The sequence below is a fragment of the Abrus precatorius genome, unplaced genomic scaffold (assembly GCF_003935025.1).
Source record: "Abrus precatorius isolate BTA unplaced genomic scaffold, Abrus_2018 Scaffold10, whole genome shotgun sequence".
Taxonomy (NCBI): Eukaryota; Viridiplantae; Streptophyta; class Magnoliopsida; order Fabales; family Fabaceae; genus Abrus; species Abrus precatorius.
This window is the reverse complement of record NW_020874292.1, coordinates 31,362,085-31,376,414: the sequence shown is the minus strand read 5'-3', so window position 1 is coordinate 31,376,414 and position 14,330 is coordinate 31,362,085. Positions and strand designations below refer to the sequence as shown.

At 32.0% G+C, this 14,330-nt stretch overlaps 2 protein-coding genes across 4 annotated transcripts; both read right to left on the bottom strand.

The window, feature by feature from the left end:
• Positions 1 to 741: 741 nt before the first annotated feature.
• On the bottom strand, positions 742 to 6,790 carry LOC113866239 (vacuolar-sorting receptor 6). The gene is made up of 13 exons (XM_027501123.1): positions 6,236 to 6,790; positions 4,919 to 5,611; positions 4,748 to 4,836; positions 4,424 to 4,493; positions 3,598 to 3,681; positions 3,405 to 3,481; positions 3,206 to 3,287; positions 2,322 to 2,404; positions 2,140 to 2,203; positions 1,900 to 2,028; positions 1,360 to 1,463; positions 1,135 to 1,255; positions 742 to 1,032 (listed from the first exon to the last, which is right to left on the bottom strand). Exons 1-12 carry the CDS (start codon positions 6,516 to 6,518, stop codon positions 1,142 to 1,144), a joined length of 1,872 nt encoding a protein of 623 aa, XP_027356924.1. The 5' UTR covers positions 6,519 to 6,790; the 3' UTR covers positions 742 to 1,032; positions 1,135 to 1,141.
• A 5,199-nt stretch (positions 6,791 to 11,989) lies between these two features.
• On the bottom strand, positions 11,990 to 14,328 carry LOC113845824 (isoflavone 3'-hydroxylase-like). Of its 3 annotated transcripts, XM_027473460.1 has the most exons (4): positions 13,616 to 14,328; positions 13,546 to 13,550; positions 13,323 to 13,502; positions 11,990 to 12,595 (listed from the first exon to the last, which is right to left on the bottom strand). In XM_027473460.1, the coding sequence occupies exons 1-4, from the start codon at positions 14,319 to 14,321 to the stop codon at positions 11,990 to 11,992; spliced, it is 1,497 nt and encodes a 498-aa protein (XP_027329261.1). In that variant the 5' UTR covers positions 14,322 to 14,328. The 3 variants fall into 3 exon arrangements, with proteins under 3 accessions (XP_027329261.1, XP_027329251.1, XP_027329243.1); XM_027473450.1 differs by lacking the exon at positions 13,546 to 13,550 and having other exon boundaries at positions 13,323 to 13,493; positions 13,602 to 14,328; XM_027473442.1 differs by lacking the exon at positions 13,546 to 13,550 and having other exon boundaries at positions 13,323 to 13,518; positions 13,621 to 14,328.
• Between the last annotated feature and the right edge of the window lie 2 nt (positions 14,329 to 14,330).

Sequence of the window (14,330 nt, the reverse complement as noted above, 5' to 3'; positions counted from 1 at the left end):
TGACTCAACTCTGATAGTATCACAATCTGCTACTTGAAATTGGGAAGTGGAGGATGCTTCTGCATGTTTTCCCTTGCACCCTCGAAAGGTCAAAATCGAGTAAGATCTTTCACTTATAAACGAAAAACCATTGCACCGACTGCATTAATATTTTGGGTAATTTCAGCGTCATGATGGAACAAATAAATGGGGAAGAACTGCGCCAGTAGGATTTTTATGCCCCACATTGGTTAGATTACTCATATATTATTCTTTATAGTACATCTGACATGGAAATTAGCCCGCCGAGTTGGGCAGCTCCAGCTTGTAACCCATGTGGGGGCAACAAAGTAATGGAACATGGTTCTGGCTTCGCTAGGTTGGGCTGTTGGGTACGCCATGTAGGCCTGCCCGTTCCAAGTTGAGAGTAGGCCCATGGGCCCATGGGATCTAATCGAAGGCATGGATTTCAAGGGCCCTAAACAAGAGGGAACCGCGTGAGGCTGTCTTCACAGAGCAGCGAACACCTCTGGCTCCTAACAGTGGAGGGATTACAGGTCTCTGTACTTACAGCCCAATACGCCTAGTGGTCCTTGCCGTTTGAACCATTACTTTTTTTTTTATTATTCACGTGGTAACTTTCACGATTTTGTGTTTCAAAATTACACAGACTTTACATTTTCCCCAATTTAGTTCAACTTAAAAGCATTTTCTAAAATGATATCGCTTGTTCTGTTCTTATTTAGTATTGGCAAGCCTTTGTATCAATGTCGTCATAAGTTGTACTCCAACATCACGTGAATCCTTATACTGTATCTCAGGTGTGCATTTACATCTCAAAACAGTTCTATTTACAAACTGTGGAAACTGGAATTTACTCTATTCAGAAAATTTCTGTAAGCATTGCAATCGTTCACATAATTATCCTACAGTAAAGTACTCATCTTCCTTCCCTGTCCAATGCATATATCCAGTCATGTATATAATCCATCTCTCGTGGAATTCAACTAGGTAACGAGTTTCCTTTTACTTCTTTTAGCTTATTATGTATGTCTGCGAGCAGAATGCAGATAACGGCAAAATAAGAAGCTTGTTACCGATAAAATGAATCTCAAATCAGGCAAATCAATGGAAGTTGAAGAAAAAATTGAATACCTTTGTATTACACTGTGCCTTGTTGTCGTAAAGGCTGAGCTTCGGCGTGAACTACATTATTTTGCTGGTCTAGTGGCATGTACTGTGACATGATAGCCATGATCTCCGAGTCCATGTAAGACTAAAAAAAAGTAGACAACGGTAATTAGATATAGTGCTAATTTGAATCTTCATTAACATGAATGATGTGTGCATTATCTGTAGTTGAGAATGAGTTAGACTTACCCTGAGCCTATATTTGTAAAACACGTAACCAGCTAGACCAGCACCCACAACAACTGCTATGACCACAAAAGCAAGGAATCGTCCAAATCTTGAACCGCTTCTTTCTGCATGATAAAAAAGAAAAATTCTAATAATTTAGTCTGATGAATTTGAAAACATAGTTTAGTTTTTAATAGGAAAAGGATAAATTTAGATGTTTATATATGCATTCTTTTTAAAGCATACTACATGCATAAATACAAGAATGTGGCAGTAACTCATCTCTCTCATGCAGATCTGTATAATGCACTTTTGAGTTCATATTATAACAAATCAATCTTTTGAAAAAACAATTAAACATGTAAAGACCTAAGTGCAATGACCATTTAGTGTATTTTGAATGAATCCTAGTCATTTGTAGAATTAGGATTGGAGTATTATAAAATTGTCAAGGTTTTCGACTAAAAGTTTAGTTCACTACTAGTTGCTTCACCACTTTGAAGTCCACGGGATGCCATTCATCTATTTCTCATATAAGAATCTCTGACTATAATATCTCACCAATACAAACATCTTGTTCCTTTATATATAGAAGATTTCCCTTGCATTTACATTCGTAACCACCCCAAGTGTCCTTGCAGCTGCAGCCATCACACTGACAAGCACTTCGGTCCTTACATTCATCAACATCTGAATCAGATCAAAAGAGAATTTTTCAGATTGATTAATATTTTTGCAAAACTGATCATAAAAAGAAAATAACAAAATGTTTTTAACTTCCATGACGGATGCAAATATTACCTTCACATTTATGACCATCCCCACGAAACCCAACTGGGCACTGACAGCCATTTACCTGGGACTCCTTTATACAAAAGGGAATTCAGTTAGCCTTAAGGGATGTCACAGAAAGTGGTAGAATAAATTTCAATAACCAGAAAACATAAAAAGAAAAATGAAGATTAGGTTATGCAGTACTGAACTGAGCATGCAGAGAAAGTTACTCCATTTCTTGTTTCCGACCAACACCCACCATTGTTTATAGAACACCTTGCAGGCCCAAAAGCTGTCAAAAATACGAAAAGAATAAACATCTCAGCAAAATCATGGATAGGACCATATCACTTTTGAGTACAGAAGGAAAACAGGTGTCTTCTTATTGTGGACCATGCAAAGACATTATTTTTATTAGTTTTGTTCAGTCTAAATAAACATCAACCAACTTTAGAGATTTTGAATGTTATAGTAATTTATTCCACAGCACCCATACGTAATAATGACATACAAGGCTTTTCAAGGAGAAACAGGTGACTAGCTTGAATAACTCAATACTACCAATGTTGAAATGGGGATTTATATCTTTCAAAAGTTTTCAGTAGAAGTAAAATAGCAGCAGCCCAATACCGAATTGTCATTATTCACAAGATATTAGTAGTATCTGAAGAATGGATAGACCTTTTGCTCATAACTTAATAATGGACCTTTTTATTACGAAGACAGTGCTTATAAAGTGAAAATTACTCACATACTGACTAACAAATAAATAATAATTTTTATAAAATGCTCAACTGGGATTCATATTTCGTTTTCCTATTTTCCAAAGTAAAATGATCTAGCCTACTAATAAAAATGTTTGGGGGGAGTGACTATACTGATCTCCATCCACACTATGTCCAAGTATCAGTAAAATTGCACTTATATTTGGGTTTGAATTACAGTATGAAACAAATTTTCTCAATTGTTTGACATGAAAATTGCATACAGGACGAAATCCAATACCTATCTTGTTTTATGAGAAGAGAATAAATAGTATTGTGAAGTTCTGAAATAACAGGAAGGGAAAAATTCTTAAATTGGCGAGGCATACCCACACATGATGTATAACCATCACCCTTGTACTGAACCCCATTAACAACAGGGCACTCGCAAACTCTTCCCCTGAAAGTATCCTGACAAAGTATAAAGGTATAAATTGCAGCGGATGATAAGTAGACACTCATGGACTGTGATATGTCCTTTGATTCTAATTGTGAGAAAAAATGGTAACAGAAATTCCTTATGGATACCTTGCAAGCAGTTATGTTAGCATATTTGTCTTGCCAACATCCTCCATTTCTTTCAAGACACTCGTTAGTCTCAATATCTAACAAACTCAAACCAGAATGTAAAGATTAGAATATCAAACTCACAATATACTTTTAGAAATAGAAGAATCTATCATCAGTGAAATTCGTATAGTAAAATATTAAGCCCGCTAACCTCCGCTTAGACAAACCGAAGGTTCAGTAGTCTCCTTAAATCCAGAACATATTGCCTTCAGTACAGCAGTTCTCTCCAATTTCCCTTTTGACAAAAAAATAAAATCTTCAGAATTCTGACATACCAAATATGTTCTAGTAAATGATTGTTGATGTTGAGACATAACATATATATATATATATATGCACTACATTACACCAAGGACAAAGATTTTGAAATTCAGTTAACCAAACAACTGAAATAAAAAGGATAGATTCAAGTAATATACAGACAACGAAGGAATAGAAGATGACCACAGAGAAGCAAAATTAAATCAGGGAGAATCTAAACTTCGCCCGTCTGCATCAAGTGAGAAAGAAAACCCAGATTTTTAATATTATAAAGGGATCGGGAAAACCTTAAATTCATAAATAAGAATTAGGGTAAAGCCAGATAATGAAACAATATACTTCTATGAGCTTTTATTATTTCTCTGAAAATGAAACAAGTCTTTTCATATTAACAAAAAACGTGTTCCATTTATGTGAGGAAAGTGATCATGATGGTTGATGCTGCTCTAGTTACAAGACAGAAGCATCATCTAGTTGAAAGTAAGTTCACGGGTCTTTTCAGTTGCCAAGCCAGTGAAACATAAAGAACCGAAAGATATAATAGTTATAGATTCAGAATTTTTAATATGATAACTGGATTTTGACAGCCACATTCAATAATAGAATGCACATGCCTCACATACACATAGTTGAAGATCAGCAAAAGCATGGCGTTTGCAATACACTTCTGAGAATTCAAGCAGAAAATCTATTAAATGGGTACTTAAGTAACTAACCTCTGTACTGGACATTGTTTATAACCAATGTTGGCAAGATAGTGACATCACCACGAGATCCTCTCCCAATCTGAATATCACAAATGTAACAGAAGTATATAAATTATTTAACACAAACAAAAACCAGTCCTGTAATCAACTGGATCTCATGTTTCATTTTACATGGTACTATTAGATGGCAGTTTATATTGTTTTTAATTTTAAGAAGACATAGAGTAAACACTAAAAACATGTTTTATTTTATTTTATTTTTAAACAGTTTCTGTTTTTTAAAAAATAAAATATAGTACTAAAAAAAAATCAAACATGCTCTAAATATTTTACCTGAACTTGTTGCTCACTCTTTAGCACTTCATTCTCCACGTCCGCTTCAGGATCACCCATGCATTTCTTAATTTTCTCAATAGGCAGATCTGTAATATTCAGATAAAACTTTAACAAAAGAAGAGAAAACAACAGAATTCATGCATAGCAATATTAAAAAGAAGTATTTACCTAAAGATTTCATGACATCATCAGCACAATCTTTGCTGTATCTTTTCTCCTTCATAGAACATCTGACATGGAAATCCGTCACATAATCCCACCAGACCCACGAACGGTTGCTCTCATTGGCAACTCTATGGACACACAGCTGCCTCAAATTTTCATATACGACATCCTTCCCTTCATATCCCTCTCCAAAATCTTTCTCTGGATCTGGGGCACAATATCTCCCGCGGTTAATACATTGAGACTTGCACTGACTGCTAAGAACGAAGGGCTGAGGACAAAACCAAGTTATATAGTGTGGAGTGAATAAGGTATAACCACCCCTCTCAAGAATCTGAGCATGACCCTTAAAATTCTTCACAAAATTCATCTGCTCGTCACAACGAGCTCCACATTCATCATTGCTGTTGGTCCAGAACTCATACTCAACTCTGTTATCAGGGTGAGGAACTGACTCTCTCCAGTCTATTCTAAGCAAAACTTCATCTTTGTTATTTAAAGATTCCTTTATCGTATCACCAAAGGATTTCTCTATTAGAGCCGATGGAATTTCAATCTTCTCTATGTATCCATCAGCATCAGAGCTCTCCTCAGGAGAATCCATGGTTATCAGAGACTCCTCAATGCTATCAGTCACCAAAACAGCTGCAGCTCCAGCCAGTTGGGCATGCCAAACTTTCAAGGCAAAATAACACTCTACAAGAATAAATAACTTATACAGTAAGCATCACAAAACTTGGATTCAATAAATTCTAATGAAAACGGATGCTTGAGGCTTCTTATTAAAGATTTTTCTGATCACGTGAGGAACTTTTTTTTCACTAAAACTAGCCCTTCTGTTGACTTTAGGATTCATAAAAAAAACCATATAAACTAAATATATATATACACACACAAAGATAAATTATGGATATACGACACTTTAATTGTGGGACAGAGGGATACACAATATTTTCCTTCCGTGGAAACTTTCATTTTTCTTCCTTTTTTCGCGGATTACAGTAGCCTATATATATATATATATATATATTCCATTTTAAAAAATATAAGAAATTCGAAAAAAAATAGCTGAAAAATGCAAAATTAAAAAAAACGATCAATCAACCGATAAACCTATAATCAATAACTACTTATATTATATCATACACAAATATAATAAATCTCAGAACACTCAAAAAAACGAAAATCAGATGTTCACATAGATAACGGTCAAACAGCTATAATTAGGAAGGTGAAAAAAACTCAATCAAATAAAACGAACGAACGAATTGAGAATACAAAGTAAAAAAAAGTCAACGAAGAGAAAAGATAGATAGGTACCTCCACGATCAAGGAGAAGAATAGTTGGACGATTAGAGCGAAACTTGAAAGGCTTATCGCCATCGAAGACTTTGCAACCGTGAGAGTCTTTATCAGGATAAACGACGGAGCCAACGATGAAGCCTCCATAATCTGGAAGGCCAAAATTACCGATAGCGCCATCGCGCTTTGTTCTGAGCTTGTGCGGTGAGAGAAGCGCGATGCTACTCTTCTCCACTACGAAGCGTCCATCAACAAAGGTAAAAAGGAGCAAAAGGAACAATCGAAAGAGCGTGAGAGCCATGCAGATGCAGGGTTTCACGGTTTGTTGCGGCAGCGAAGAAGAGAAGAGTAAGAAGAAGGACGCGTGTGCTGCAAGAGATTGCAATTGCGAGTGTGGGTATTACAGGTGGAATGTTTTTGCATATAGAGAGAGAGAGAGAGAGAGAGAGATATGGTTTATGGTGCGGAGGTTTGTGTTTCGCAATCAAGCTGTGACGTAAAGCGAAGGTAAACGACAGGTGAAAGGAAGAGGGAGGTGGTGGACGGAGTCAGGGGAGCTAACTTCATAAACTCACACCCACACATTCACGCTTTTCTTTATATTCTTCATTTTTATTTCCATCTTTTTTATTGGAGGGAAATTTTTATAATCGTTTATCTTTTTTTTTTATTTTTTTAACCATATTTTTATTCGTTATTGAGTTAATTTTGTGAAGTAAAATTTCAAGGACTTATTTGATGAAATAAATATAGTATCATTTCTTTTTCTTAATTTATTTCTTATAAAAAAAATAATTACGTATGTAATATATAAAAAAAATGTGCTTGTTATGATTTTTTTAAACTTGACTATATATTAAATATTTTTTCTAAATTATATTAAAATATTAAAAAATATTTATATTTTTTAAAAAATATAACACTAATTTTAATTATTTCACATATACAAGAGTATAGAATTATCTTTTATTTTATATTATAAAAAAAATAAATCACAGGTGAAATATGAGTTTGAACTTAAAAAAAAATAGAAAGTGGTAGGGAACTGATTTTCTTCTTGGCTTTAGAAACTCTCTTTCTTTGCTATTGTTTGATCTTGTTCCGTTTTGTTGTGTGTTGTTTTAGAAAATGAATGAACTGTTATTGTGTTTTGGAATTTTAGCCATAGTAGTACTAATAGAAGAAAGAAACTTAACAAGTTGACGAAAATATTTTTAAGATTTTATCAAAGATTAGTTCTTAGTTTATAATTTCATGTATAAAAAGAAGGGGTTAACTACTTTCTTCATTTTTGTGCAACCATGAGTATACTACCACGGGAGTATCTTATGACTTCGAAAATGCAAGTATGCGCATCTTAATTATTGAAAACAATGGCAATTGCAGAATATGAATAAACAATATTAATGTAAGGCAAATATTAAGACCCTAATTTATATTAACTTTTCAATAATTTTTATAAGACTACAAAATTAAATTAAAATTAACTTATACTTTTATATTATTTTAAAAATTATTTAATTTGACAAGACATTTACTTATTATATGAGTAACTTTAGTTTATTTCTCTTAAGAATATTTTTATAAATATTATGTTCATTAATTTATTTATTAGTTTAAGAATTCTCAATAAGAATATTGGGCCTATTAAATTTTATAAAATTTAAAATAATTTAACCTTTTATAAACAATCTTATTTTAATGTATCATTTTTTAAATATAAGTAAATATCAATTACAAGACTACATGTTTAATTTGTCTAAAATTTAACATTTATAATTATAACTATAATAATGCATAATTTAAAGGTATAATAAGATTTGATGACTATAAAAAAAATTACTAACCAAAAAAGTTAATTAGTTTTATTCTTTAAATAAGACGATCACTTCCCGTTTAATCTTTTAAAAAATTAATTTTAAATTTACAAAAGAAAATTTATTTATTTAATCTCATTTTTTTATAAATATTCATTTAAAAATTTATCTAAAATTGAGCCTAATTAATATTTTAAAACATTATTAATAAACTCAAAATTAAAAGTTTTTTCAAAAAATATAATTAATCCATTTTTACCATAAATTTTTATTTATTGGTTTTTTAACCAATCCCAAATAACTAACAAGACCCATATTTTACTTTAAAAGTTAAAATTATTTAATTATTTTTCATATTACAAATGCCTAAGTTTTTCTGCTTTGTATGTAACATTTGCATTTTGTCGGTATTAAGAAGTTTCATAGAATGTTAAAGTAGTATAAGTTCCAAACGATGAAACCAATAATATATGCATTGATCAAAGGCAAAATTCTCCCCAGGATAACTTTTTTTTTAATTGACTTAGTCTATCTTGACAATGAAGCATCATGGATATTTCCGACTTGTACAATAAATACACTAATGAAAATTCTCATCAACTTTCCTTTCCTTGTCCTTTTAATTTGAGGAAAATTCTTTTAATTGACAATGAGGCACATCGGTTTTGTGGCATAATAATATAATATTGTGAAAAGGAAACAGATTTTTTTTTTACTGAACCCTAAACTACATGAAGAAAAAGAAGAAGAAAATGCAAAGTGAAAAATACATGCTCTAGATTTTAGTATAATTCAATCCCTTCAGAAAAAATTATATGAAACATTTTTTTGACAAACACACAAAATTTTAATTAAGAAATGAGAAAATTCTATTTATTTATTTTTTTCAGTTTTAGGCCAAGTCAATGAAGAAAAATAGAAAACAGAGGAGGCTTTCTATGGTCGTTAATGGTCCATCTTAAAGACTTCTAACGGATAGTCAATGCAAGACGATGATGCTGAAAAACCCACCTTACAAGGCACGTTGAGTGCTTTAAGGGTACAAGACTTTGCAATCTTGATTTTTTTTAACCAATAAGTATTCAGTATACGACATCACATTTGTATTTTTAAATCATGTGAAATATAAAAATATTAATTAAAACTATAAAAAGTTATTAAAATTATGAAACAAACGTGAGCATTTTGATTTAAGTCAATTCTAAGAAATGAAAATGAAAATGAAAATAAAATTATAGTACGATAACATGATTATTTAAAAGATGATAAAATAATTTTTTTTAATGTTATTAAAAATAATAAACTATAGTTTAATATATGATAATGAATTAACTAAAACCGCCACATGCATGATGCAAGTGTATACGTCTATATATTTAAAATACTGGTAAGAATACCTTAGCACAAATTAAAAATCAGAGGAGCATAACACAAGTCAACTGCATGGTAGTTTTTCCTGCCAAAATACATGTTATAAAATAAGGCACAAGAAGGCCCATATAGAGTAATGAGATAAAAAAAAAAAGACAAATAATTGAAATTGGTAATAAAAGAGCATTACATATATACGAGGGACATTCTAAATTTCTTTCTGAATTTGTTGTTAATCCTAGGTTAGTAAATAGTTGATAGTTAAATATGTTAGAGTAATTAATATTTCTTTATTTTTTAATATATATTAAATATTTTATTTTTAATATATATTAAATTATATTCATTGGTGTTTATTTAATTTTAAACACGAATCAATTGATTGGTCGGGATAGGAATATTTCAAAACTCAACCTATTGAGTTTTTGGAACTTGGTCTGATCTCATATTCCAAGGAAAAGAAAAGAAAAACCATAAAAATTTGTCTTATTTAATGACCTAATTTTAATTAAGGATGAGTTCATATCAACCTTCGCACACACGCAGAGAGAGACAGATATACAAATTTGACTGGTTGGGTGAGTTCTATTTTTATATATTTTTTAACATCTATTAAATATAAACAAGCAAAGGGACAAATATCACGAAAGCTACTTTTGAAGAATTGTTTCAAAATAATTAAATATAACGATTGATTGGTTGGATGAGTTATAATGATTTGAATTACTTTATAATTTTGCTTAACTCACTTTTAAGTTAACTTATCCGATCTTATTTAAACTTATTCTCATATACAGAACCATCAACAAATTTTCACAAGTTTATGAATGGGTTTGGTTTAAAGAAATAGCCAAATAAAAAAAAAACTATTGTCATGAAGTATAATTAATCCAAACTCATTTCATAAATATTGTTATTAATAAATGTAAGTATGATTCAATTATATTACTACAATAATCAAAACATTGTTAATGGCACTAGTCATCAATGTTGGTTAGTAATTGAATGTAATGGTAATGGGTTTTAATGACCACAAATCATAATTGGTAGTAATTTGTGATGGACACAGTGATAGTAATGACTAAAGTTAGTTGATGAGTATAGTGATAATAATAGGATAGGTAAGTTTAGAAATATGGTGAAAGATGTTTTGTTTTATCGTGTTCACTCATGATAAAAAAAAAAAGTGAGTATGAACATTGACTAAGTATATAGAGTTTAGTATTATATTAGGACTATGTGTTGATAAAAAAATTATAATAATAATAATTTTACAGGTTATGAAAATTTACATAACTCCACGTGCATATTTTTTATATTGATAGCGCTAGTTATCAAAAGAATAGTGATTTGAATTACTTAATAATTTTGTTTAACTTACTTTTAAGTTAACATAATTTTTACAAGTTTATGATTCAGATCAGTTTAAAGAAACAGCTAAATAAAAATTATTGTCGTGAAGTATAATTCATCCAAACTCATTTTATGAATATTGTTATTAATAAATACAAGTATAATTCAATTATATCGCCACCATCGTCAAAACATACATTAAACAGACATCCCTAACACCACATTTTATCAATGTTGGTTGGTGAATGAATCTAATAACAATAAATATAAATCACACTATTTATGAAGAACATAGTAATAACTAGAATTGGTTGATGAGTATAGTAATCATGACATTTTAGAGAAGTTTAGAAGTATAGTAAAAGATATTTTACAGTGTTGACTCATGATAAAATAAATTAAATTAAGTGATTGAATCTTAACTAAGTACACAGAGTTTTGTATCATGTTTATAATCATATGTCCATAAATAATAATAATAATTTCATAGGTCACGAGAGTTTACACATTTTCACTTAGAAAAGAAAAATAAATATAAAAGAATGAAATTTAAAAATAAAAAATTATTTTGTTTACATCTCAATTATTATTCTAGTATCCACTAAAAGTTATTGATATCCAATTCAATTTAAAATTTTATACACTATCTATAAATGGCTACTTTATCTGGTGTAGAAACAGAAAAAAAAATTATCAAAATATATTTTTTAGCAGAAATGTTTATTTATATTTTTATGTGTTTATTATCAATCTGTTTAAGTGATTTTTATTTAAAATACTCCTATTATTAATATAATTATAAGAGAGAAAATAATATTGAAAGAAAAATTATAATGGACACATAGGAGTAGTAATAAACATAAACTTTTATTGCATGTAAAGTGTGTGGTTAGAACTAGGGCAATAAGTGTGGGTTATTTTTTTTCATTTTTGACATATTTTTATTATTAACTGTAAAAAAAACATATCACATGATTTTTGTTATTCGATGCAAGATATTAAAAACAAGAAGGAAAATAAAAATCAATTAGCGTGTTTAATTTGTAATTATAAAAATATCAATTAAACATTAAAAAAAAGAAATAAATAGAGTATGCTAAGTTATCCATCAATTGTGAATCATATTTGATTAAGGAATCCACATATGATCGACCCTCGTCCCTTAAATGCTGAAAACGGACGGTTATTTTAACATCACACAAGACTACTATGGCAATAAGATAACATTTAATTAGTTCATAACGTCATTGACGATAGGTCGTGATTTGCACAAGGCCTGTAATGGAATTAGCTTTGGCATGGTGATCCCTTTGTCCTCCATCATATCAAGTTTTTCCTCACTTTCTCGTTCCCATTCGAAGCATTGAATTAATAATGCCATAGTGAAGCCCACCGTACGTTGGGCCAAGCCCAGACCAGGGCAAGCCCTTCTCCCCAACCCAAATGCAATTAACTTGGTCACCTCTCCTTCCTTTTCAAATCTCTCAGGCTTAAAACTTGTGGGGTCATTCCAAAGTTTAGGATCTCTATGAATGAGCCATGCATTAGTCAACACTATAGTGTCCCGTGGAATATTGTATCCTCCAATAGTACAATCCTCTGAAGAATAATGTGGTAACAATAATGGAGCAGGAGGATGTAATCGAAGTGTCTCAGATATGATGTTTTGAAGGTATGGGAGTTTTGACAGATCTTGCTCTTGTACTAATCGTTCCTTTCCAACGTGAGTGTCTATTTCATCTTTTGCCTTCTTCAATACTTCAGGGTGGTTCAATAATTCAGACATTACCCACTCTATAGTCACAGCTGATGTGTCTGTTCCAGCTAGAAGCATAGCCTGTAACTCATTTCAAATCAAATACCATATAAATTTCACAAAAATATATCAATGCCGCACAAATTGATTTGCAAACTATGCTGACACAGTGGATTAAAATTTTTGAAACTCCATTTCAATTGGTCTGTACCGGATCCGATAGCATGTAGAAGATTTTTCCGGCTTGATAAGACGTGGTCCTAATTTTGATGTAACTTGTAACGAAAATAGAGTTGGTGGTTAAATTTTAATAAGGTAAGGTACTATTTAAGTTTTATGCTTATTTTTCAATAAGATATTAAAATTTTTAATTTTATCTAATATTTATGTAAAAGATAAATCATTGAGGTGTAAAAAAATTAGAATACAAAATGCTTACGTTAAACAATAATTCAATGAATGTCTTTGTCTTTGACCATAGCATAGACGAGTGCGGATGGACCGTACGTGTCATAGGAGAAATGCTTCTTCGACATTTTTTAGTTCTGTGGAGATACTTTTCGACCTTCACGTGTCTTAATAATTATCAAAATTTTGTCTTTTATATTTTGGTTTTCGGGGTAAGTATTGAATACTACATGTTATTCTAAATGTTTAAAAATTATTTGTAAATAGTAATATGTATAAAAAAACATTAAAATAAAATATTTTTCTAAAAAAAAAAAAAGAGTCACTGCGCAATGATTCAATGATTAATTAATAATGAAATAATAGCACAAAAAATATTTTAAAAAGTTTGATTGATTACCTGAATAAGACCTTTGATGATGTGATCAGAATAGTACTCAGGCTGCGACTCACTGAGTTTCAAGAGGTGATCAATCATGGTGTCAGCACTCCCATGCTTCCCACTTCGGTGCTCCTCAATTAGACCCTGCAAGAATGCATCAGCTCTCTTCCCAATCCTCTTCAGCCTCTTCTCCAAATCCTCAAAATCGAACAATCTTATCATGATAACATCAGTTAGTTACGAATACTGAATCTGTTAGTTTGACCTGTTATAACAGATCAACAAACAGTTAGTTACGTCATCATTGATACGGTACCTGAGGAGTGGCAAGAAGTCACTCTTGTTGTTGGCGCCAAACAGAGACAGCATCTCCGTTATAATTTCCCTGAACTGCTTAGCTTCCTCAACGTCCGTTACGTCGATGTCCTCACCGTAATATCTCTTCCCCGAAATCATCCTCATCATGGCGTTGAACGTCATCTCCGTAAGCCTCGATCTCAACTCCACCTTGGTGGGTTCATGACACGTGGCGTCCTGTCCAAGTTTCCAAATTAACCGCTTGGTCTCGTCCCTGCGGATTCCCAAGAAAGAGTTGAGGCGGTTGGTGGAGAGGACGTCGATGGTTGTAATGCGGCGGAGGTTGCGCCAGTGGTCGCCGTAGGAGGCGGAGCCCAAGGTGGTGTAGTTGTAGAAGATGTACTTGCCGGCAATGAAGCGAGGGCGGTTGGCTAAAACGATGTCGTTTTTGGTGAAGCATTCTTGGACCAATGAGGGGGACGAGACGACGACGACGAGACGCGAGCCGAACCAGAGTGAGAGAATGTCGCCGTAGGTTTGGGAGAGCGCGGAGAAGGTGCGGTGGATTGGTTGCTTGAGGTGGTGGAGGTTGCCGATGATGGGGAGGGTTGGTGGACCCGGTGGAAGGTTTCTGATCCTTCTTGATTGGATTTGGAAGAAAATCTTAACGGTGCAGATGAATGCAAGGGAGAGGATAGCGTAGTGGAATAAGGGTTCCATTTTGATTTT